Source organism: Lipophrys pholis (assembly GCF_963383615.2).
Source record: "Lipophrys pholis genome assembly, chromosome: 7".
NCBI lineage: Eukaryota > Metazoa > Chordata > Actinopteri > Blenniiformes > Blenniidae > Lipophrys > Lipophrys pholis.
In genome coordinates this window covers 27733992-27761199 of record NC_137638.1, presented here as the reverse complement: position 1 = coordinate 27761199, position 27208 = coordinate 27733992, and the positions used below count along the sequence as shown (strand labels likewise).

At 42.4% G+C, this 27208-nt stretch overlaps 1 protein-coding gene across 19 annotated transcripts in view; it reads right to left on the bottom strand.

The window, feature by feature from the left end:
* The window catches only part of arvcfb (ARVCF delta catenin family member b), a 258481-nt gene that overhangs the window by 50875 nt on the left and 180398 nt on the right, over positions 1-27208 (bottom strand). For all 19 annotated transcript variants that reach the window (XM_080467630.1, XM_080467642.1, XM_080467641.1 and 16 more), the window contains 2 exons: positions 22384-22889; positions 5728-5911 (listed from right to left, as the gene is read on the bottom strand). In XM_080467630.1, the coding sequence (XP_080323756.1) occupies positions 5728-5911; positions 22384-22889 (690 nt within the window). The remainder of the gene's footprint in view (positions 1-5727; positions 5912-22383; positions 22890-27208) is intronic.

Sequence of the window (27208 nt, the reverse complement as noted above, 5' to 3'; positions counted from 1 at the left end):
GTGTGGCCTTTAAATAATTTATTTAATTTTAATTATACTCAAATATTCAAATAATTAGGTCAGTACAATGCATTAGCACCTAACATATACAAAATTATAATAATAATACATTTTATTTATAGTGCATGGTACATTTCATTCCATTGTAATTAAAAAACAATATCAAAAGTCAATCAGCACCTTAAAAGTTGCAAAATAATAATGTTCCAAGTCCCTTTTTAACCCACAGAATCTCCTGCTCGTGTTCACTGTATGTAAACTTATCACAATGTTGTTGCTGATACATCACAATGCAAAAACCATCATAACTGATCAATACTATGGAATACATTACTATTACCCGACCCCACCACAGCACCGGGACCCCACCGCAACGGCACGGCCCTTAAACTCCAGACTGAGATTGGTTCATCATCAGACCAACGCTCATCATAGACTTTTCTTAGTATTTGTACTTATCTGGCCTGTCTGCCACTCTCTCTCTCCCTCTTCTATTCCTCTCTCTCCCTGTCCTATCCCATGTACTTCTCCCCGCAACCGGTCAAGGCGGATGGCCGCCCTTCCAGAGTCTAGGGTCCGCCCCACGCTTTCTTCCTGAAGAGGGAGTTCTTATGAACTTCTCTCCATGCGAGGGAGTTTTTCCTGGCCACTGTTGCTTGTTACATCTGCTGCTTTGGAAGGGTTTAGTTGGGTTCTGTTGTACTCTATCATTGTAAGAGCGCTTTGAGATGTTTGTTGATGTGATTTAGCGCTTTACAAATAAAATTGAATTGAATTGAATTGAAATTATTGCATTCTATTAAAGTAAATCAAAGGATTTGAATATGTTTAAGTAAGTGCTCATAAATGTATTTATTTGTTAAAATGTGCATGGAGATCTTAAAGTAACACCTCTCAGTAGAGAACTTAAAAAAAAAAACAGGATCTACACTTTGATAACTTACAGCAAGATGTGTTCTCCACAAAGACCCGCTGTCCAATAGAGCGACATCCACCCAAATTAAAATATCTGAAGTTTGCTCCCAGCCCTATAACTTCACACATCAGGACTTTTCTCTAGTGCTGAACATGTTGTGAGCTTCTGCATGGGCATAACTTTCTAACTTGGCAGACGTGACGAGGCTCTTTGCTTTCGCCCTGTCAGTCGACTCTGACAGGTGAAGGAGGAAGATGGAGGGGTGCTAAAAGCTGCTGGGTGCAGCTGAAGGTGAGACATGGGACAAATCTGATATGTGGCTTTAATGATGGTGTAAATATATTGAAATAATGAGGGCTGGACTGAAAGGTTTGAGAGAAGGACCACAAGTTCTGTGAGCTATCTGGGTTGAGGGAATTGAGGAGGTCTGAGGTTCTGATTTCTTTTTTCTGACGTTTCTGAAAACCACATGAAATGTTGGTAGTTATGGCTGTTTGACATAATATTTCCCCACAGGACTGAGACCTAATCATTCTTAACTTTTGTAGGTGTAGCCGTATTTAAACTCCACCTCTGCTAGAACAACTTCAAAATACTACACAACTGCATGCAGTGATGCTGAAAGACTCCAAAATATAGTGGCCAAACTGAATGAAACAGTACTATTGGTCTTGTTTTTCACTCTGGGGCACCGGTCTAATTCAGATCCCCACCCCCACGTTCTGCAACACACACATACACACAAAGTTTGCTTTTGAGCAAAAACATTATATAAGCAGGCTGCTATCGACAGCGACGGCTGCTATAATAAAACGACTCCCAGCTTTATTGAGGTGTAAGCTGTCTCCGCCGGCGTGAGTAAACATATTCTCCCCGACATCAGCACAAACCCTGCGTCCAGGCAACTGCGGGATTAGTTACTGTTGCCATGGAGACACATCCTTGTCAGCGGTGGTCTGCGTTAAGGGTCAAAAGAGCGACGGATGAATGCGAGATTTTGGTGATATGTGTGAGATTAGATTTGTAGCATTAATGTCCAATCTGTGAAAAAAAACAAAACAAAGAGTGATGGGTGGGGAAGCAGGCTTTAGGACCAGAGGTGGGAGTGGAGGAAGATATACTCCCTAGCAAACCATCTTCCAGCTACATTTTAGGAGAAAAAAATTTGTTATTTGGGGGGGGGGGGGGGGGGGGAGGGGGGGGGGGATTTCAGCCTGATAAAGTAAATTGTCATTTGTCTGTAATATGTAAAAAGGCAAAAAATGAGGGGGGAAAAAACATCATCATCATCATCCTCATCTTAATAATCATGTCTGTATTCCAAAAGGAGTAAGATGTGCCCATATCTATCTATAAATGATGAATTCATATTATGAAATATTGTTTTCACGCTATACAGTGAATGAAACCAAAATATACTGCTTGGTGTCAAAACAAATGTCTGTGTGGCATCAGTTGAGATTTATAAAGATAATTCAGAACATCAGGGGATGCGTGGACAACACCCTGGTTATAATCCCCCCAACACACATGACAGATAAATGAAGAAGTAAAAGGTACATGCTTCTCCCTGACTTTCCTCAGCTGTATCTGAGTTTTATTTCATTTATTCCCTCTTGGTTTATTAATGCTGCTCTTCAATTCAGCAGAAAATGTCCTCAAACTATCATCAAGATCTCACATTATCTGGTAGTGAAAACTACGTGCAAAGCATCTAATCCAGTGCAATAATGTGTGAAATACATTCTGGTACTTTTTGTGTGTGCTGGATTTGGATGGTGTGTTGTCATGGATGTCTACCAGCTCGCTGTGCTGCCTGGTGCAGGAGGAGATCTGGATTATAGTCTAGACAGGCTTGGCTGGCTGGCCCGGGTGAAGGCAGCGCAGCCGGGCACACAGCGCGATAACACACACACACACACACACACACACACACACACACACACACACACACACACACACACACACACACATTCTCTGTCTTTCACACTGTACTACAGTCTGTCACTGCGGCACAGCCAAAGAGGCAGATTCAGCGGGGAAGGTAGAAGAGAGGAGACGCATGGAGAGAGGAAAGCTACTTGGAAGTTAATAACAGGAACTCAAGATCGCTGCACTCAAGTTGTCATCCTGACTTGATAACAGCCTTTAAAAAAAGGACGCTCCACGGCTGTTTCTCAACATTTTTGCATGACACTACAACTACATTCATTTTCACTTCCAGCTCTTCTGCTAGGATGTTTTTGTTGTTGCACAAACTAAAAAGAGTGCATTTGTTAATTTAATTAAAAGTAAACCTTAAGATTTTCTGAAGAAGATATTCAACAAATCCTTCCTCTATAGCATTGAATGTTATACATCCACTTACAGTCAGGTGCGAATGACAAGACGTCAACATGCAGATTTCCAAGCATCTTGTTCTATATGTCTCCCTAACATATTTTTAGAAGATTAAGTATTTATTTTGTGTATTTAGCTTTATTTCATATGTGTCCTGCAATAGTTGGCTGGTTGGTCAGGATATAATGGAGAACATAGATGTCGACTATTTAGTCAATAAAAACAATGGAAAATGACCAATTAGTTGAATAACAAACGTTTGGGTTCTCAAGAGTCACTTAATGAGCAGCAAAGTGTGTCAAACGTTTGATTTACAAGTAAATTACAACCAGTAACGCACGCCAATTATACACACCATAAAACCAAGGTCAGAGTGGGAAGACATAGACTAACTGATTATTGTTTTACTAATAATAGGCTTGTGTGAGTCTGTATGAAGGCTAAATATTTTCAGAAATTCAAAAAAGATAACATATTACCTTTTTCACATTATCAGAATGCATTGTGACACTGCTGATAACATTAATACTGTTTCGACAGACTTGTCCAGTTAACATCACATGGCGATGTGAAAACAAATGCAGTTCTGGTTTTTACTGCCAGAAAGTAACTTTTGGTGTCTCAGTGCGGACATCCAAACTTTCACAAAACAAAACCACCCAAGTGCCTACAACGCTTTTTAGGTCAAATTGAAGTAATGCAGCCGTTCCCTCCGGACCAGTGGGTTCAAGCAAAACAATAGCCTTGCAGCTGAGTTCTATGAGCAGTGAGAAATGTGCAGAAACGGCTTTGCAGAGAGAATAGACGCCTTGACGGTGTGTGTGTGTGTGTGTGTGTGTGTGTGTGTGTGTGTGTGTGTGTGTGTGTGTGTGTGTGTGTGTGTGTGTGGAGCAGTAGCAAACCTTCATTTTTAAAACAAATGGAGCAGAAAGGGTCGGCAGAATGTCCGCGTGAGTCACGCCACTTTAGCGGTGAAGTATGTGGATGTGGAAATGGAGAAGTTAACACCGTTTGGATGTGTGACCTCAGAGCTCAAAGCTTCTGCTGCAGTCATTGAAAACAGTCAAAGCAGAGTCATTCCTGTTTCAGCTCGTACAAAAAGGTTAAATTATTTCCATTTGAAAGTTTCTCTCAGCATCTGAAGACAATGTTTGCATCTTTTTCATCCCACACAAGGAATACAATTCAAAACGGTTCATTGAACATACTGGGTTATTGTAACGCTGCACTATGTTTGAACTGTTGATTCAATTTACCATCACAAAGAGCCCTAACGAGCTCGACACTAACTTCATTTGTGTACTTATTTAATTGGAACTTGTTTAGTTTGAAGCTAACGTTGCTAATTAGGTAACAGTGTGGTCAGAGTGGGGCTGAATCAGTTACTAGGATTCAATGACAATGACAAGGGGTGATCACGGGGACACAGAACTACACAAAAACTCTTTCCACAAACAAAGGAAGGGAATAATTCTCTGTTGAAGTGAGATCATACTCTACGTGCTCAAGGAGAGCTCCAAGCGTGGAGTATGCCATAAATAATTTTGTGTTTTCCTTAACTAACAGATCAAAGTTGCCCCCGGAAATCCCACTGCAGACAGACATCCAGCATACTTCACATACATACAAATACAGTCCAGGAGAGGAGACACCAAAGCATCTGCTGTATCCTGGATCTTTTACCACCAGAGGAGCTTAAACGTGACCCTGACCTCGTGTCAGCGAGCCCGCTCATATACAACACACCTGTCCTTTTCTGCTAGAAGTTAAAAACAAATGTGCTTTGTTCCAGTCAATCAAGAGTCTGGGTGTGTTAGATTATTCCTTTAAGCATCCTGTTTTCTTGTTTCTGAAGCTGGTTTTGTCCTGAAGAAAAGATTTTGCAGGCTATATCAAATTCTAATTGTCATGCACCTGCCCGCCACTGCACTGAGGAGATATCGGACGGCTGTAATCCTCAGCAGGAATGCCCGAAAAAAGCAAAATGGGAAGTTGGACATATGTCTCCTTGCAAAACCAGAGCAGCTTGACACTACTTATCTTTAGAAAGTGAAAAACACACTAACATGTACTCTTATTAAGAAAACTAAGTGGCATATGTCACTCCAATGGAGCAATTCAAAGCACACTTAACTCAAGCACTTGGAGATCAGCCTGTTTGGAATGACGGCTGCTGCTCATAGTGCGAACCAGCCAAGGGTTCATTTGACATGATCTACCTAGAGACGCTGTGATCTCGATGTGAAACTATTTTCTATTTGTCTTATTTATTTATAAAATGTGTTATTGGCTGCTAAGAGCATTTATCAAAAGTTTTTACTAAAGCATTTACAAATGACTTTAATTCAAATTGTTTCAAGTAACAACGTCATTGATGTTTTCTCTTATTGGATTCATTTCTAACCATCGTCAACATCCAAGCAACAGTAGAGTGAGAACTTGAGGTGGAATCACTTCAGGTTAAACCCTACCTGAGGCAGCCTGAGGTGTTTTTAAACACCGTGGTCCACTCGGCGTCGCGCGGCTTGGAGTCTTCATTGGGCTCGTGTTCCCAGCCCGAGTGGGGGATGATGACCTCGTTAGTCATGGTCTGCAGGCCGTGGTTGATGATCACCATCTTTAGGGGTTCGTAGGACGACAGATTCCACAGAGTTCCTGCGGAAAACACAAGAAGGAGAAAATGTAAAGAATTGTACTAAGAAGAAGGTTAGAACGCAGAGGAGGAGGTTGGAAAGAATTATGAGGTGAGAGGAAAGAGGGCAGTTTTACATTTAAGGGGTCATTTTATGCTAAATTAAATTGCAACTGTTTTTTCTCATGCCTAGAATGACGCCCCAGAAGTGAAGACAGTCTGTCCTCTCTCTCCTTGGCTTGTTTCAGTTTTGAAAAAGTGTGTTGCTCCAACCAGCCAATCAGAAATCAAACCCTATAGAGTGTCATCTGGGGTTTAGCCAATCCCAATCAAGGTAGGCCCTCCCTTTGACTCCACCCACAATTAGGCAGCTCTGCTCTGGCACATGGCACCACGAGAGGAAGCACTTCCTCCTCTTCCCAAGATGGGCATGTGTGGCGGAGCCAGTCCAGCTCACAAAGACACAGCAGATTCTGAATGTAGCTCCTATGATCCGGTATTCAAATGGAGGAAAATCAAGGAAAAGCTGGATTTGGGGGAATAAACTTTGAAAAGAAGGTTTTTGGACCAACAAGACCATGAGAAAGTGTTCAAAAGCTGGATCATTTCAATAAAGAAGAAATTAAAGAAGTGAAAACAGAATCTGAATGTATTAAGTGAACAAGAGAAGCAAAAGTTGAAGGATAAAAATAAAAAAGGGAGAATATAGAGAAGTGAAGGTTTAATGCACATAAAAAAGAATTCAGTACAGAACTAGGAATTGCAATAAAAATCAAATTTTTCTGGCCAATAACTCAGATTTCTAAAGCAACAACAAATATTGATTGTACGTTTGCCAGTCAGTAACCAGCTTGCCAGTATTAAATATTAAAGAAAAGAAATCTCTGAAACACTGATATTATTGTCCCTTGAGATCTTAATTGATGTTGTAATCAATGAGGAGTTTACAGCAGCTGTGTGGTACTCCTACAATATTCTCAAAATGTGTGTTTTGCAACAGAGAGGTCACCGCAATCTTATGTGGCTCCTATCAGTTCACAACTACAGCTCTTGTGACAAGCACTGCTGAGAGCATACTAAAATAACTGAACCATTATCCAGATGAGGGTGGTGGGGTGCTGGATCCCCGCTGACTGTGGGTGATGGCACAGTACACCCCGGACAGGTTCCAATTCTTTCCTGGAGCGAATACAAAGTGAAAGACACTCACATCCCCGAGCAACTTAGTCAGCAATCAACTGAAACGTACTTTTTTAGCAAAACTTTACACAGCGATTCCCCGACAACTCGACCATGCAGCCCTAATTACTGAACCTGCATTCATATTTTATCAATCTCGTGTCTATCGGTTCAGTCTGAACGAACCACCTTGGATGTTCTGACCACACAAACAACAAAAGAGTGTGTATGAATCCCATCTGTTTTACCAAACAATCCAGGCAGGAGGAAAGAGAGTTTATTTGAGGCAGCACTCCTCTGAAACAGCCGGCCTGTAATATATTTCTGCAGAAAAAGGTAAATTGAGCTCGGTATGTGCATCCGGAGGTTTTTGTAAAAGAGAGACAGCCAGACAAAGCAGAGAGGAAGGATTTTTCTTTTTTTTTTTCTGGCAGCAGAGTCAGGCAAGCCAACCCAACGAAAATAAAATGCTCTCTTAAAACATCAGCTTCAGATGGGCTTTCATTCAGATGCATGGGAGCTGTGGGGCGGGGCAGCCTCCGGCTTGAGGAGAGCAAACATGTTCAACCGAAATCATATGTACAGAGAGAGGAAACACAATGAAGTCAATGTCTGACACGTTTCTGCGGTTTCCTTTCGCTTCTTTTCTGCCTTTCCTAGAACTTTCTTTGACATTTTCATCTGAAAAACGTATCAAGAAGTTATTTGCCCCAATAACTAAAGCAGGGCTCACAAACCACCACAGCACTTTAATGTCAAATTCAAATCATATGTAGGCGCGGCAAAGCATTTGAATGAGATATTATCAGTGCGAGCTGTGTGAGCCTGCCTTCGCACATTGTTAGCCGGGATCATCTCCAGCCTGCTGCACCCCTAAGTTTGATAAACTGGTATGAATGATTGATGGAGGAATGGATTACAATACGGAGGGTAAAACATTTCCATGAAACCAGTCAGCTATGCTCACAGCTACAACTCAGTCTTATTTGTTTTCTATTGCCTACGTTTGTTGACATATTGACAATTTATTTTTCAGCTCTTAGCAATTCCTCATTCATGTTTGCGATGCATGAATGAATCAACCAAACTTGCACTGCGTTACTTTATACATTTCAATAGAGAAGAAACCTTCAGCATCTGTATTCTATAGGCACATTCGTACATCCATTCATCCATCATCCAGAACTGTCTATTCATCTGAAGGCAGCAAGACAGTGGAGACCGTGTTATTCCAGCTGAGTGTGAATGTCAAGGTTGGCTGTGATCATTGTTCTATAAGTGTCTGCCGTCACAGGGCAAACACATATAGACAAACGATCATTCATCACAAACTCATAGTAGCTTCACTGATTACCTGGACTCGACAAGCATCTTTAAGACAAACACACAGAGAAAGGCAACATCAGTCAGCACTTTCAAAACCACTTCGCTGTGAGATGATGATGCATAACATACAGAGGTCCATAAATACAGTAAAAAATAAATAAAAAGTGTCCAATTCAAAGTCAGAGGGGCTCCAGTCAGTCCCGGCTGACTATGGATGAACAGCCAGTGCATCACAGGGCTAACACACAGAGACAGACTAATCATACACACTTCCACATTAATTAATTGTCGCTTCAAACCCCCTACTTCTTTTTTTTAACTGTTGGAGGAAACTAGAGTTAAATTACATGCACAGATCAAACAATCTCCGCACCATCTTGAGATTTCTTACAGCGAGGCTTCAGTACTAACCACTACTCCATCAGCCAGTATTTATTGTTTTCTGCATGATTTTTTAAAAACACCTTGCTTCTCACCATAAGCAGTGACTCGATAAATGGCTGGAATCAGTGAACCAAACTACAATAACAAACTCTCTCCTCTTTATTAACTTTTTTTTGTTTTTTTTGTTTTACAAAACCGGCACGCACCTGTCCTTTTCACCTCTCGCAAAAACTCTGCATGCCTCACGGCATGCCTCCCCTCTCCGATCCAAAGTAATAACAGCTGGGAGCAGGAGCGTTAAGATTAAACACACTCACTCAGGCGGCAGTGCTCAAAGACACATCGGGCCTTTCGGACATACAAATGCATCAATAGTCGTGAGCACAGATCGGCAGGCACCCACTGAGTGAGAGTTCTTCTTTCTCCACAATAACAGGCCATTAGCAGGGCAGTGAAACTGTCATGCTCCCTGGTCCCGTTCTTTAAAAACGTTTCTGTACATTTTCCAGATGGTCAATATTTCCCCTGTTAAATCATGCTCTCTGCACACACGAGAGGGGGGGGAAAAAAAACGTCTCTGCGGACAATCCCGAGCTAAAAATAACTCTGGTGCTTCTGGTGTGGTTACATCTGGAGAAAACGGGAGGTTTTTTTGCCAATAATTTTGAAAGAAACTCATTAGACTAATCCAAGTATTGTGCTGTTATAATATTTTAGCTCAATTTTCATTAGATTAATGATCGTTTTCTCAACACATCTCTACAAAATCTGAAGCATCTACCAGGGTGCAAACACCAAACCATCTCGTGCGTCAGACACTGGCAGGCCAACACTGGCAGGCCAACACTATCTAACTGGGAAAATATTAGGGGCTTTAGCTGTGGTGTGACTCCACACTCAGCCACTTAAAATCTCCACTGTGTGCAGCGTCTCGACTGCAGTCTAACGCTGAGAGGAAAACCAGCATGCGCATCTCTGTGCAAAGAGCATCAAGAGTAGGGCTCAACGACGATAACATGATTTAAATACATGCACTTGGCATGTGATGTTAATGTGCAGTTGTGCTGAACATAATAGCAGTTCTACATGATTAACCAGATCAATCATTGATTTGGTAGAAATTATATTCCTGCACGACAAATAATTTACCAGTAGACGTAGTAGAGTCATTGAAAACTAATAACAAAAAAAGCATAAACAGGTTTCATTCAAAGATGGAGCCAGAACATGTTTATTCATTTCTCTGTGAAAACCTGAGAAAAATGGACTGTTCCAGACGGTGTTCAGAAGAACAGTGTTCTTTGATCAAAACATTGATTGGATCGGGGAAGGTATGTAGAAGTGCAGAAAATGACGGCTGCTCGGCTAAAATGCTCTGCAGTGCTTTAAAATGGAAATCAAAACCAGAGACGTGGAATAAAAAGAAGACTGCCATTTCAGTAGATCGAAGAATAGCCAGAACGGCAAAGAATCAGCCAACGATCAGCTCCAGGGCGATCAAAGATGGTCTGAAAAAGATGTGCTGAAGAGGATGCAATTTGCCAAAGAACACATGGACTGAAGAGTAGTGGAGAAACATTTTCAGGGCTGATGAAAGTAAGACTGCTCTTTTGAGGTCGACCTCCAAACACTGAAGTCAAGCCACAGCACACTCTGAAGACACTGAGGCACGGCGGCGGAAGCATCATGAGACGGGATGATTCTCTTACTGTGGCGATGAGCCTATATATCAGAGATCGTGGCTCAGTTTACATATATCAAAACACAAAGAAGAGGTCGTGTTGCTTAATGCAGAAGAGGAAATGCCTGTGAAATGTGTGTTTCAACCAGACAACAAGACAAACACTCCAGTGAGCGAGCAGCATGTTGGTTCCAGACCAGCAAAATGAAAGTTATGCAGTGGCCAGCCCAATCCCCAGACCGAACCTGACGGGACACTTCAGGAAACTCCATCAAAAAGAGTTTCACTGTTTCAACTGATGTTCACAGGTTGGTTCAAACCTTACAACACAGATGTGACACAGTTTTCACAAACAGTGGTTATACGATTAAATATTAGCTAAGTATTTCACGGAAATTTGTAAAGACAAATGCAAACACTGGCACTTTGAACAGCCAGATATTATTTTCTTCTTAATTTTCAGTTATTAAAAATAAAAATAAACAATTATTTAGAAGAAATCATACACTCTTCTTCATGTTTTGATTTAGGATAAAATGTGTAGCGTTTCCAAAGCATGGAAATAAAAACTAGTATGAAGACATTCAGCTTTACTGTTTTAAACTCAATACTTGGAATACAAAATTTGCGCTTCGTCCAAATATCAACAACCTTTCTTTTGACTCTTACTTGCTCAGCTGCGACTCACAACTGTTTATTTTCATCACCAATGTCTGTAAGTCCCTCCTGAAATTTGTTGACTTAGACCCTGTTTACATGACAACGTTTCATGTGACAACACTGAGACGGTTAAAGAATAGTGTTGTGTTCACACTGCAGCACCAAACACACTTAAGGCAGTATAGAAGGAGGGCTTGTCGTAGTCATAGCATATTAATAAGCTGAACTCCATTCTTATGCCCACGTCTTGTACAATCATCCGACCTGAACCGAGGTTTGATTCCCATCATACATTGTTGGGAACAAGAAACCCTCCTGAGAGTAAATATTGCCTGACAGGCTAATTTTGAATAAACAAAGTCCCCATAAGCTCTAAACAAACAAAGCTGAGTTAATTACATTGATGAATGGAGGCTGGTTTAATTTTTGTGCTTTTTGTGCGCACACTGTAAATTTCATACCATTACGAATACAGTATTGATTTTTTTTTTTTCTTTTCCCACAAGCACTGTCACGGTACATTAAACTTGCACCAAAAAAAGCTGAGATGTTATTTAACCTTATAGATGTTCATCTTGTAATATAATTGAAGGTCTGATTGAAGATTTTACACAAGTGTTATCTAAATGTTTTCTTTATGTGTTTATTGATTATCAGAGTCCAGCCAGACGAGCCCATTTCTCAACACACGAGTGTGTCTGTTTCTGTGTGTAGATGTTTGATTTGTGCCAAGTCAGCAGTCTGGTCGCAAATTTGCTCCTCCAGCCTCTTGCCCACCACGTCCCCTCTCTATAACATTACAATGCTGTATGTTCATAATAAAACAAGGCCAAAGTGACAGATAAAAGCTGTAGTTCGTTCACGACGATGCCAATATGATCATTATGTTGTCAATGCAACAGAAGCTGGGGTTAAATTACATGTACCATGATGCTAGACAAAGACGACAAAGTCAACCTGAATTAAGGTTTCCCTACAAACTGAACAATAATAATAACAAGGCCCCATTTACACAACAATGTTTCAAGAGAAAAAGCATCAGTTTTGCGTTTTTGTCTAAGAAAAGCTTTGCGTTTAGCCGGCAACGTTTTGAAAACAACATCCGTTTACATAGAAACGGCAGAAATGCTGACATCTATGTAGTTTTCATGTTTTTATGTCATAAAAACCACCTATGTCTGCACGCAGAGAACAGTCACCGTAAAGACTGAAGTCCCTTTAAAAGGTCCTTCTTCATTGATTTGATCCACTCAGTGTTGGTTGTTTGGAAGAAGAAAAAGTGTCTTCATATAATCCAGATGATGGTGTAGTGAATGTACACTTTATTCAAGAAGCGCTGTGAAATTCTGGCGTGAAGAGCAAACACCACTTTCAACAGTAAGAATTCATCCTTCTTGCGCACGTGTAGAACTATTTACTACAAGTGCACATGTGCAGTGTCAGCATTTCAGAAAAGTTGCATTAACCCCAATTGGGTGGAGCCAGAGGGTTTTTAAAAAGTTTTCGATGGCTCCGAGTACCGTTGGAAACGTTACTAGATGCACCTATAGGTGCTTGAAGTCCAAAATAAGAATGTCGACTCAATGAAACATTACTGCTGACTATCAAAGGACAACTATTTAAAACAGTTCTGCATGTAAACCACATTTTCTGTTCATAATATTTTGTTTTTTACAGAAAAAAACACAATTAACCTACATTTATCTGGTGACATGTTCTGGTATCCACCAAAGTTTCACATTAAACTCTCGCTCTGTGCCATATATCAGTAAACCCGATGTGTGCAAACAACACAGGAAGTTGCATCTGAATATTTTCTGAAGCACAGGAGTTAAGATAAACACTCCTGAGAGTTCGAGCTTGTGAGTCTTTGAATGAGACAACATAGTGAAATCCAACAAAGAAAAGTCGACAGGATGGGATAAATGTCTTTACTTGCCACTTTCCTCTTCTTTTAGTTCATATCAAGAGACCTTTTTCATTGCGACATGTTGGATTTTCTATTCATTTTACACATCTTTACCTCTCGCCAGCGTTCCTTCCCCGATGCATCATTTTCCCCACTCCGTCTTTTCCACAGGTTGAGCCACTTAAACCCAAACGCGAGAGTACTCGAGTCGACGTATCGGCATCCAGGCGTGAATCCAGTTAAAAAGGAATGTGCGTGTGCGTGTGCGTGTGCGTGTGCGGTGCACGCCTCCGAGATGACAGCCAGCTAACGTTCACGCCTGTCCGCCGGGCTGACGGCTTGATCACCTCCTCTGCCGTGTCATTAGCATCGGCGTCACTCGTGACAGGTAACATTCGACGTGCAGTCAACCCATGATGAGCGATGGCAGCCTGAGAAAGACAATGAAAAACCTCCAACTGTCGTCTCTTTGGCTTATGTAATGGAAATATTTAGTAGTTTAGTCTGTGTTGGTTTGTTTTGCCTTTTATTGTCAGGTACTGTACAGGTACAGTGAGATTAAAAACAACTCCAGTGACAGTGCAGCAGTTAAAAAGGGCAGAATACCAAAAACTAATAACATTTCTGTTAATTTTAACATTCAAGGATACTGTGAACGTCTCACTATGAGATTAATGGTGTGTAATGCCTGAAAGTCATGCGTGTTGAATGGTGGTGTTTTGGTTTTATTATGAAGTAGGTTAAACAGCCCATATCCACTTTAGCTGGAAAAAGTATTTGTGTTTATAAAATATAAAAGGACACCGGCATCCATCTTGCCGGTGCTTGCTCGGACAGCACAGGAGCAGAAATACAATTTACAGAAACACACAATGGCTCGGATAAACCCGAGTGCTTCAGAGTAGGATAAAGCTACCTGAACCTTTTCTGCCAACATGATCCCGTAAATAATGCCAAGGAAACGTTGTCGCCTCGGGTTTTCACAATCACCTCCAGACTTGCAGGTGAAGCGCAGCTCCGGACGGGGGAATAATTCAGCTCTGCACTGATCACATATGCCAGAGGGGAGGAAAAGGCATGTCTCTGCTGTAGCTGTGATCCATCAAGAACGACAAGCATACAGCCCACTGACAGAATGTTATTTGAGATGACAGAGTGCCGTGGAAGTGACGATCTCCATCCTGCGTCCCGCCACTGTTTCGGGCCAGCGACTCTGGATCAGGTTCAGTCCATTTGCTGCCCTCCGTCAGCTCGCCGGCGCTGGGGCATGTTGACGTCCCGCTGTCTCAAGGCAGACGCCGTGCAGTTGTGATGTCAGAGGCTCCCCTTTCGCCTGATATGTACATCTGTCGCGGTGTTCAGGCTTGATGTCATTGCCGCCTGCTTTAGGAAGAATCGCGGCCATGTTTACCGCGACTACACTCGTCTTCACACCACAAAGAAAAAAGAAAAGAAAAAAAACACAAGCGCAGTTTGTTTTAGCAAGGGATGTCGTCTGTCAAACATCCATGGCCTTTAAACTCTGTGTTGTCAGCAGAGAAAGTGCAGAGGCAAACTATATAAGATAAATGACAGCCAAGCACGTTGGTTGATTACTGAATCAGTACATGACGCCGAGGCACTGTGGATGTGACAAACAGTCAATTTGCATCTATTTTAGCCAAATTCTGTCAGTGATTCAATACTCTGAAATGCTGCTGTTGGCTGAACACAGCAGAATTGTTTGTTTTAAATTCTGCTTGAAAGCTGTTTGAACAGCAGCTTCACGCTGACGCGTCCCTGTCAGTGGAGAATGAAACTCTATAAAACGCTGCAGAGATTTTGAACCTAAATCACGATCAGCGTCTCAGAAGACTGTTGATTTTTCAAGCTGAGGCGGTGAGTTTATGAAACCCTGGAGAAAGAAAAGTGTCTCTGCAATAAGAACTTTTGGTTATAGTGCACTTTCATGAAAAAACAGAGAGCTCTTTTATCCTGCACCAATCGTGCTATGGTAGTGTCCTGGTTTGTCTTTGTCACCTCACAACAAGCAGCTTCAATAGTAGACCATTGCCTTTCTGTGTGGACATGAAATGTTTCCGCACCTGGAGGGATAACAGTTGGGCCTTGAGCCTTTCGCCATCTAAAACTCAATGAAGCAGATGTTGATTGTGTTGCGCTGCTTGGAAGCATCAACTAGATTGTTGTCACCCTGCAATCTGAATATGTGATTGCATTCATCACTGACATCACATTGAGCAAACTTTGTCAGTTGAAATGAAGCTGAATTAACAACACACCCTGTTATTGTGCCTCCACATTCACACAGGATGGCCTCCCGGACACAATTCAATCAGAGTCTGGGACAGGGATCTACAGAGAAAATGTTTTTTTAATGGCTGATACCAGTGACGAACCCACAGTGGTTACTAACCGTCACACTGACATAACTCCCGTCCATATTGTTGATGAGAATTTATTGGCGAGTTAAAAACAAATCCTGGTTTCTCTTAATCTGAACACTTGCCTTCAGCTCGAATGTGCACTCCAACCAAGTGAAACACTTCTCACTGAGTTTCTTGTATTTGCGTTCATGTGTCACAAAAAATGAGCCAGTGGTTCATATAGTGAAATATGATCTCAAAGATATAGAAGTCGTATTTCTTTCAAGTTTGTTATCTAATGGATTCAGGGTTCCCAGCAGGGATGTAATAAACTGAAGGATTCCAAGACTTCACCGTGACCTCTTCATAACCGAGTCAAATTCCTTTCAAGATACAAAAAATGCTTCTCCTCTCTGGTTTACTAATGCTGTTTATCTGCTGAGAAAAGTTCTGAATTGGAAAACAGTCTGGTTGAGTTGACTAGAAAAGAAGCTGCTTGTCATAAAATAACTGTGTGGAGCTAGTTGTAAAATATCCATGGACGTAAATCCCTGCAAACAGAAACCATTCACCTACGAACATATCCCCAGATATGTTGATGCCTTGGTTTCCATAAACAGGAAAATGTGCAGGAAAGGTTTATTATGAAAAACATTGTTATCTCCAATCTCTGCCTGCAAGAACCTTTCACTATGTTTGGGTTTTCCTGAGATTTGCCCGTTTCCTTTGTTCTGCATCCAATCCAGCCGCAAGGTACGAAAAACATACAATATGACCTGCCTCTTCCATCGCTCACTGCCAAAAACACAAGAGCTGCTGGGATCCAAACAGTGTGCACACGTCTGCCAATGCAAATGATGACATGGGAGGAAAGTTGTAAGCTGTAACCACATGACCCCCGCATGTTTGACACTGTGATTCCTGGGACGTGAAGGCTGCACGGACTGGGACGAGCACTGGGAAGGAGACCGGAGCTGGAGCAGAGGCTAATTCAATTTTCCAGGCATTACTGGCAGGCATGTTGCTCTTCATGCAGGGCTATTAACTTAGTTCTGCCCATTACTGTTCCTCTCCCTCCTCTTTACTCCACATCACCCTTACGCCATCCATCACACTCTCAGTGGTAAAGAAGGAGAGAGGCACTGTTGAGAAGACAGGAAAACCCCCGGAAGTGGATGAAGAAATCAATGAGGGACTCTATTTAGGGGCAAAGGTCCACAAGCATGAGAAAAATCAAAATTGGCAGTTTACATGTACGTATGTGTGTGTGTGTGTTTGTAGAGAGCAGATAGTGAATGTGGAAAGGGTGAATAAATACACATGCAAAAACACATGTACACTCACACACAGAGAATGCTGTGTGATGAATCATGGAGAAGGCAGCTCCCAATCCAGATATTTTACCACATAAGCTCAATGTTCATGAGTGTTACTTACAGTATGTGTATGCGTACACATGTGTCTTACATAAAAACACATCCCGGGAACACATGTTAGAACGGTTGAAGTTGGGCTGTGGTCGGCGTGCTCAGCCAAAACTGTCGCCTCACTACAGATCATGTGTCAGTAACCTTGATCATGACAGATACCGTTCAGTCTACTGGTCATCCTGACTGGACAGTCATCGATCGGCGCGACATGAAGAGCGCTGCAGTGGTTATATGCTCTGATAACGACTTGCTTTCAGCCTTTGTCAGATTGTAGTCACGTGGGCTCACAATAACATTTTTTATCAAGTCCCAAACATATGTTGGTAGAGTGGAAGGTTGCAGGTTTGATCTTCTACCTGCCCATGTGTCGGTGTCCTTGAGCAAAGCACCAATCCAGTGGATGGACTGGGCGCCTTGCCCGCCCTCCATTGTGCAAACAATGTGAAGTGCTTTGCAGGTAGATAAAATCACTGGAAAAGCTTAATGGTTTGGAGTTCATGTCATCTAAAATTGTGATCTTTTCTATTTATGTAAAACTCTGCTAACATCTCTACAAGTCCACGTTAAGTGGAATTCAAGGCCTGTCTGAAATAAAGACTGAATACAGACATATAATATAAACAAATGAGGGACCGTAGTGACAAGTTAAAAGTGTGTACTCTGGTGGTTTGACTTGAATACAGCACAGAAGAGTAATTACTGTCCTTCAGTGTCCTTCACTGTCCAACACTGTCAGCCGCTGAGTGGTTATTTATGAGAAAGGGGCCTGTCTGCCGTCCCAGTTTTGCGAGCAGCTCTGAGTGTAATGAACTCCCTTCTCCATAATGACAAATGTCAGCTGTGTAATCGTCATTCCTGTCGTTACCTGTATCCATAGCCCCTTTTCATGGTGGCCACTTGGAATTAACATGACAAAAACAGCCCAAGCATAATTAAAAACTATTAAAAAAAAAAAAAAAAAATGTAAAGTGCCACCATCATTAAGCCAATCAGGCGAACCAGCAAGTAAAATCTCAAAGCTTAACAAGTGGGACACCTAAATGGGACGCAGCCGTTACTAATTCATGCTATTAATTACAACTACATTTCCACCGCAGTGACATGTCAAGTTTTATCATGACTCCAAAACTAATTAAGTTTAAAAAAAAAAAAAGAAGAAGAAGAAACTTTACGGGGGTATAAATGTATTTTTGCACAGTGTGCGTGTGTGTGTGTGTGTGTGTGTGTGTGTGTGTGTGTGTGTGTGTGTGTGTGTGTGTGTGTGTGTGTGTGTGTGTGTGTGTGTGTGTGTGTGTGTGTGTGTGTGTGTAAGAGCAGCTTGAGTGGCTGTATAAATATACAGTTAAATTGATCTTAACAATAGATGAAATGACTGGAAACAACAACTTGTGGCCAATGTGCAGATAATCGTTACCTGGTTTAGTGTTTACCCGCAGCACTACAAAGAGTTTCAGTGTCTTTCAGCTCATTGCTTTGATTCACTTCCAACACTCTCCTCGGCCTATTTACAACCGGCAGCATCAGCAGCAGGCAGCTGCTTTCAGCCAGAAACTCTGATGTGATTAAAGGAAAAGTCAGCAACCCGGCGCTGAAGATAATGGAGCAATTATTAGCCGAAGAGAAAAAGATTAACAGGAGGAGGTGAAGATCTAAATAAAATAACAACACTATTACGATTTCCCAAAAAAGATCTCAAAACGAATAGCAAAGCACATTTGTACTTATCAATGCATGTTTAGGAAAGTTGAATTAAAATAATTAAGTCTGTTGCAACCCTGGTGGTGCAACCCAATCACAGTCCTTGCTGTTTCCCACTGTCTGGGGCTTTGTGTCTAATATATGAAATAAACACATTCAAACACGGTGTTTTGAAAAAAACAGCAGTAAAGTACAACATATACAGTAGATCCAGGCGTCAACGCTGTCACATCACGCTCATCTCTTCCTGATCCGACTCTGAACAAGTAGATCATTTCATTCATTCATTCATTCATTCATTCATTCATTCATTCATTTTCTTCCGCTTATCCGTTTCCGGGTCGCGGGGGTGACAGTCTGAGCACCGTCACCCAGATCACATCGCACCATTTAAGAACCTTCCTGCAGGTGGTGAGCCCACGGGAAGGTGGCGCCCGGCGTGGGACACGAACCCACTCCCCTGAGATTGTGAGTCTCATGCTCTACCATAAAAAAACAAAAAAACAACTAAAAGAGAAACACAACTACCTTAATTATTCTAGCTAATAAATCCATTTTCAATACCAGTGGGCTTTGGATTAAAGCTACATGTTGGATAACGTGGGAATGACATAAATTGGACACTCCACAGTGCAAAACAATATGGGATTGATCCACAAATCAAATTGAACAATATGTGTGTGATCTCACGCTGCACAGCCCTGAAAATAATCCACATGAGGAGAAGGAATCGTTTGAAGAATCAATAAATGTCTAAGGCATACGGTTCTGATGGATAGCGACATTGGAAACTGGTTATGAATCAGAACCGTGCTCAAATCTCATGAACATCATTCTGACCAAGTAAACTCAGCTTATGTAATTGGGCAAGTCAGTGAACCACAGGTTGCATGATAGTCATTGCCATTTGTGTACAAGTGTGCGAATGTGTGTGTCAATGACCATGTAACAGAATTCTAAACCGGCAAGAATGTGCTGCACACAAGAAAGGTAAAGTCACCATTAGGTGCTTTTAAATGCAGCATTAAAAAAAGGTATTACTTGTATTTGGTGAAAACATAAATACAATGCATGTCTAGACTTAACTTTATCTCTCTTCCAATCAGAACCCCAGCCAACGTGCCCTATACATGCATTTTCTTATGCAAGCGACACAGGCGTGCAGCGAGCACCTGCCTATCTGTCAGCCGACAGAACCCAGACATTTCCTGCAGGGAAAGTGGGAGACAAATCCGCTTAATAATCAACATTTCCAGAGTGGGAATAGCTGGAGGGCATAAACAGCCCAGAGCCTACCGGGAGGGAAAATAGAATTACTCTGAATGGTACAAAGCTCTAAAAATATAAACGACTGGTCTGTCTGTTTCTGTCTTGTGTGTTGGAAAATAAAAACCACTCGGTTCCTTCCACGTCATCAGTGAGCTCGATGTGGTTTTACAGGGACGGCGCAAAAACTCCAACAGCAAACTCCTGGACTAAGAAAAGGGGCCTATTTTTAAAACCCCACAATTATATTTAATTGTAGAAAAGCACAGCCAATTCCAGCCACGCAGGCTGAGGGTGTAAGCTGAGCTTGCATTGTGAACTGGCCTGTTTTCACTGGCAGTGCGAACCTGAAGCTGGAAACAGAGGCGAAAGTCAGCTATAGAGAGAAAATCAACAAGAGTGTAGATAATGAATGAAGGAGTGAAAGAATTAGATTGAGCCAGGGTTGGATAATGAGTGCGGGGGGAGGGGGGTGGGGGTGGGTGGGGGTCCCTCCATTCTGTCCTCCTTGTCTTGTGGTGCAGGGTTATTTTTAGCTCCGATAGGGAGCAACACGGTGCTGTAAAGGCAATCATTTCTGCTGCGGCACAGTCATCGCTCACTGCAACATCTCTGTCACAGCAAAGGGAACACACACTGGCGCACACACGATACACACACAAACACACACCAGTGCGACATGCTTGAGGTATTTAAGAACCTGTATCACTGCCAGTGGATCAAAACTGAAGCTGTCAATCGCAATATATTTTGCCAATCCACTGCCTCACACATATTCACAACAAGACGTCCGGATAGAAAAACCGACGGTCGCAAAACCATCAAATTACACAGAAGGTAACACATTCCATGTGTCGGAGTTGTGTGTGCGTATTGTATTTTCACTGGGCAGTAACTTCAGAAAGGTCAAGCAACACACTTTAAATTGCTTCTCTGCTTTCACATGTGCAGAGTGAAAACAAAAGGCCCTTCTCCGATGCCAGAGTGTGCATATCAGCAAAAGTGTGTCAGGTCAAGCCAATTGTGTTTGGGATTATCTGAACACACGGACGCACAACTGTATTCCCCGCTTGACATTTACCAGGTCAAGGAGATGAAACCGTATGGCAGAGTCTGAATCGATAGCTCCTCTTAAAGGAATTAAAACTTATTTCATTAGCCGGTGAAGCTTATAGCTTTCTCTGCAAAGATCAATGTTTATATGCGTTCTACTTCTCTATAAAGCATCCATACATGTTTCATCTCTCTCTCTCTTTGTAGTGCTGTGGTGAGGAACAGCTGAGCTCTCCGTAACCCGAATAAGTCTCTCAGAGTGACTCATTTGCTCATTAACATGTTATTTTAAATAAATTGTAAGGCGAGCCTTTTCAAGACAATTCACAGAAAAAAGCTTGTCTTTTGTGGAAAAAACAGAATGATTAAATCCAGTATAGAATGTTTTGTTATCGCTGCTTTCCTGGCATGTCGTGAGTTACACAATTCAGTGCTAATTAAACAAGCATGCCAGGGACACCAACGTATCCCATAATGTCCAGGGTCTACGAGGTGAATGCAGCTGTGAGGAAAACATTCAAAAGTCTGCTTCTTAATGTACCACGACACTCAGCCCTGCATTACTATGGAGAAAATGAGAGTATGGCAGCAAACAGAACAGAATGTATGAGTGAAGGAAGGTATGCAGCCGGTGATTGGAAAGGACTGGCATACTAAGGTACTATCATATCAGCTTAGAGGCTTCAAAGCAGCTCTTCAGGATGTGAAAGAGAGTTGAGACTAATTAAACAGACAGGAAGAGAAATCCCACCGTTCGGCAGCCAACAGGCTCGAACAGCAACAGTGGCGTGCAGGTGGTTTTAGTACGAGAATCCCCTCACTTGTGGCAGGGTGATTGTAAATGATGGCTTGCGGGAGGAATGCAATCAGACATATCCGCAGGACTAATTTAAAATAATTTCACCCCACATGACACACTGTCTTGAATGTGAGTATTCATAAAGTATTCTTATTGAAAACTTGCAATAGAATTGAGTGCGGTGACAACTGAAGACAGAGCATTAATGGTAATATTTCTGAGACTGACACATGAGATTGTGGGAAAAATTAAAGCCCATTTGTACGCGCAGAAATTAGAGTGACTTATGAAACAAGAATGTGGTTCAGTCAGTTGAGTGGGTGGTTCGTGTTTCAGTCCCCCATCTCATCCAGTCTATACTTTTAAGTGACCTTGGATAAAATACTGAAATCAACTGACCTACTGGAAGTCAAGAGTCTCACTTGGCAGCCAATGTCATTAATGTGTGAGTGTTTGTGAATGGGCGAATGTGGCCAACAATATAATGCATTTTGAGGCCATTACCATAAATAAAGTTGCCACAAGATAATGTGTGTATACTTTCATTGACATGACTTCCACCTTCATAACAACGAGGTCGGCCATGTTAATTCATGAGCTTCACAGCTCTACCTCATTCAAAGCTTAGTGGAATTCACCAGCTGAGACGTGAACATCATCCCATGTTTTCTAACTTCTGCCAACTCACAACGTGAGCAAGCTTTAAAATGTCTAATTTATAATCCCATATGGGAATGGTCATCTTACCAGTGATGAGTTCTCGGACCTCCATGTCATTGGTCTTCCTCAGCAGGCGGATGAGGCCTGGGATGCCGTCACAGTTCTTGATGGCCACTTTGTTGTCATTGTCCTTCCCATAAGATATGTTACGCAAGGCGCCACAAGCTTTGCGGTGGACTTCAGACTTGGGGTGATCCAGAAGCCCCACCAGAACGGGGATTCCCTTCAGCTGACGCACGTCCTTCTTGATCTTGTCATTTTCGTAGCACAGGTGCTGCAGGTAGGCCGCCGCGTTGGACTTGACCGGATCGATGGGGTGGCCGAGCATGGCGATGACCTCTGGGAGATCAGGGTCACGCCAGCGTGGGTCCTTGCGAATGCTGTCGATGGAAGGCGAGCGCCGGCCACCCATGCGGTCCAGACTCGCCATACTGCCCCTCTCGGGCTGAGCGAGCGGCGCCGAATACATGCCATGGATGTAAGGGTGGCGCTCGTCGATCAGCTCGGCCTCGATGGGGTCATCTGGATACCCTCTGCAAGACGAGAGAGGAGAGGAGGGTTAGGACAAGGAAGACGGACGAGGTAAATGGAGGGTGACTCAGATAGATTTGTCTGAGAGAAGAATTAGTCAGCCGGGGGAAAGACTTTGAGAGAAGCCAACTGAGGTGAGAGCCTCTAACTAATGAGGGGAAAAGTGAAGCAGAGGACAGAGTGAGGAGGAGGCAAAGAGAAGTGAGCAACGAAGGCGAATAGGGAAAGGGTGCAGGACACCAAGCAAAGTGGCAATCTGTGATTTGGATGTTACATTTGCAGGTCTGTGAGAAGGACTCTGCTGGCAATCCCTTGCAATAGGAGTGAGATGATGCGCAATGTTATTATTATTCCTCCCTGTCAGGTGGCAGCAACAAACATGTCAGACTTCAACAAACATAAAGTCTGAGAGAGAGTGACTGAGAGACAGGAAGAGATTGCACAAAGAAAACCCCAAGCAGTTCACAAAGAGAAAGAGACAAGGCAACACCAAAGAAAATGCTTTGAAGTTTGGCCTTGTGAAGTTTTTCCTTTTTAAAAAAAAAGAAGAAGAAGAAGAAAAAAAGAAGAAGCCACCATATACAGCAGAGACTGGATTTGATGTATTTCCCCCCGGGGAACAGAGAAAAGAGCCACGCTGTCCCCCCGGGGAGGTTTCTGTGCCCCTGTGATGCCTGCAGCGTTCCCTTTGCTCACAGCTCTGAGCGCCGCCATGCAGTTGCAGAAATGTTAATAGGCCCTACTCTGGGACTTCTCTACTAGCTTTAGCCTTATTAGCATTACTACTATTAAGGCTCTTGATTTAAACAGTATTGAGTCCAACCTATTTTGGTGAGGAAATTAAGTGGCAAAAGGGTAGAGGTGTACTGAGGGTCCACAGGGGAGGTTTGCTTTAATGATTCTCTATTTCCCAAGCCTCTTACAGTCTCTATGGCTCTTTACCGCCAAGACAGCCTCATCCATTCTCAATTACAACATCAGTGAAAATATCGGCACTCAATTCCAGTGACAGATCATTTGTTGCTGCAGCAGGCTACTTATTTTTACCCAAGGCTCTTTAATCATGAGATAGATTTTTCACTTGTGAGGGCCCTCTCCGAGGACACAAAGGGAAGTTTTATTCAACACCAACAGATCAGCTGACGAAAAATATGACACTTTCTGAAATCTGCTCCTCAAAAACTTCTTTTTGAACACACGCGTCTCAGTTGGCTAATAAAATGGCATTATGTTTGGTCGGCAAATGTGTGACATGGGGAGAGGAATTTAATTAGGGTTGTGTACTTATGCACAGCCATTATTGTCCCTTTCCACCCACCCCACAGCTTGAGACTTGTTTACCCTAATTACATAATCCAGCTGGTCTCCTCACACCATCTTTGATGTATGGTGGTTGGTGGTACAACAAAATGGTGGCCAGCATTGGTGTTTGGCAAGGAGTCCCAAACTTAGCTCTTATTTTAATGAGTTCTATGTTAATTATGTGTTCTGGGCTTGTTTTTTTTGGGGGTTTTTTACAGTTCTTCCCAGACATGTGGGGGGGATCTGCATGCCATCTCGCCTCTGTTGAATCTACACGAGCCTCGCTGTAGCATATTGGCTTTTATGGCTTGGCTTTGTGCATTTTACAGCCAGGGAAATCGATATGAGATGAACTGAGAGGAAAACTCCTACTCCAACAGTTTAACAAGATACTAAATCCTCCATTCAGATCGAGGGAAAGAGGATTAATAGAGGCGTAGTGAAACAAAACTGCTGTCAAGTATGGACGTTTCCAAATGTTCAACCAAGCTAAATGCTTGCACAAATGCTAGTCAAATACAGGAAAACACTAAACTGATCACAGCTCACCTAAACTAAAGATAGTCTGAAGCATCATCACTGTTTATCCTCCTTTATTGTTCTTTTTAGCTTTGTGGATCATGAGCCACAAACCTCTATATGCAGGCCCTGACAGGAGGGGCCAATCAAGTGCCTGAATACAAAACATCGATTAGACGAGAAGCGTTGCGCTGAGGTTTGACCAAAATACTGAGCTTCAAGTCAAGCTACATAGAAACAGGAATATCTGTGAGCAGCATGTGTGCAGGTGGCTACCAACTGCTTTCTTGCATATTCAGCAACATGTACAAAACACATATGGTGGCTGTCATACACATTTCATATGCTACAGCAAATTGGACAAGACAAGGCATGAGGAAGAAGGAATACCCAATCTTAAATAAAAGGGCAGTTCACAATCTCTGCATCATATCAGTTCGCCAAGACCTCGCATCCATAACCAGCACTTCTGTCATGCGGATACTCTCTGGCTGTCTCGCCCATTATTCATCACAGCATTTTCCCTGCACTTTTTTCTCCTACACACTTGAGCACACTGATAACATGTACAGTTGTGCAGATCGTGCCTCATTTAGATCAGGCCCGATGCGGCGGGGCTTTTGGTGAAGCAGCCATCGCGAGGCTGAGTGATGGGAATGTCAGGATTTGCATTTAAATTGGCGCCATTGTGTGTACAGGGAAGGCTGCATTCACGGGGTGTGAAAAGGCTTGCTGCCGCCAGACGCGATGCTCCAAGCCTGATTACAGCGGATCACTCTCCTCATGTTAATCAAGCTGCTAAATGTCCAGGCTATTTGTGTGTATCTTAACGTTCATCTATGCATTCGTGGGGGAGTTCCTTTTGTTTTGTGGCACAAAGACAAAAAAGAGGAGACACGCATATATAGAAGATGTGAGGCGTCTAACAACTCCAGCTCTGATCTCCTCATCTGGACCTCGTCACATCTTCACTATTCCTTCTTTCCTTCATCTTCTGTCAATTACTTTCATCATCTCTCAGACACGACCATGCCTGACCCTCTTTTTTTTCCTGTAAGCCCATAAAAGGAGAAAAACTGAAAAAGGATTAAAGACTCGGAGGAAGTATTTTCATCTCATATGTACACATATTATCTCTGCAGCTTTTACGAGCTTTTCACTGCCTCTCCCTGGTGAGCGTATATTTCATTTTCAATTGCAGGCAATAATTATTTTAGTGTGCAAAAAATCTTTAAAGAAGAGTAACAAATAGGCGAGTGTGTGCGTGTCTTTATGACTCTTTTCACAAATACTAATGCTAGATCACATTATATTGCTTTAATTATTTTGTCATTTTATAATTAATCAATTTCCTACATAACTTAGTGGATGATTTGGATTAACATTAACCAAAGAGAGGCTTCACCCATAATGTTAAACACAGTATGGCGACATTCAGTGAAAGCCTCTTAGCGGGTGCGAGCACTGGGAGGAGGGTTGAGCCCATCACCTTCAGGCTCTACTCCCCGCAGACACGACTGGATTAGATTAAGACACCCCCTCCCCTCTCAATTAAGCAAAGAGTGAATGTGTGCATGTATTTATGTCTGTGTGTGTGTGTGTGGCGTGACCCCTGGATGAAGGTGGTGCAGGTGAAGCGGAGTGGATCGCCCAAGGAGAGATGAGCCATTAGAGATTGGCTTAAACACGCCCCTCTAGTCTGGCAGGGTTCAAAAGCGCCGATTAATCACAGTGGCAGGGAGACACCCACACCCACGGAGAGGTGCTCATGGACACACACACACTCTGCGTCACAGGCATAAAGAATGGGTTAGGATGGCGGGAAAAGGGAATAAGATGAATGGGGGAAGGGAGGGGGAGAGAAGAGGAGACAGACATATATGCAAAGCCTGAGGAGGGATGAAGAAAAAATTGTGTCCCCGCCTCCCTTAGCAGCTACATTTCTTCAGCCTTTGGGCAAAACACTGTGTGTTGCACTAAAATCCCTTACTGATGCATCACTGTTCCACCGAAAACTTTCAAAGTGCTTCTAAACTATGAAAAATCAAAACTAAATCTGGTCAAAACTCTGTGAAGCAAAAAAATGTTATAATATAAAAACTCCCCAGACGTATATATATAAAGTAAAACACCACATTCAGTTCAGACAGAAGAAATGCAGTCAAGCTTTTCTAATTCCACCTATAAAAAGTCAACCTCCTGTCTGCCAGTCTACCAGTGTGTCGGAGTGTGAAATACAATGAGCTTTACATTTTCTTTCTGATTTACAACAACTGTGTTAATTGTTTTCTCATTTCGCTGCTGAAGAATAATCACATGTTCCACTTGACTACTAGAGATAAACGACAAGGGAAAGAAAAGCTGAGTAAAAGATAATTAAAACAAAGACAGACTTTTCCAGTTGCATCATGTGATGGAGCTGTAAACATCCAACTTTCTAAAATGGACTTTACATATCAACAAAATCAATGGTACGTGTAGTGAATAACTCTTAGCAGGT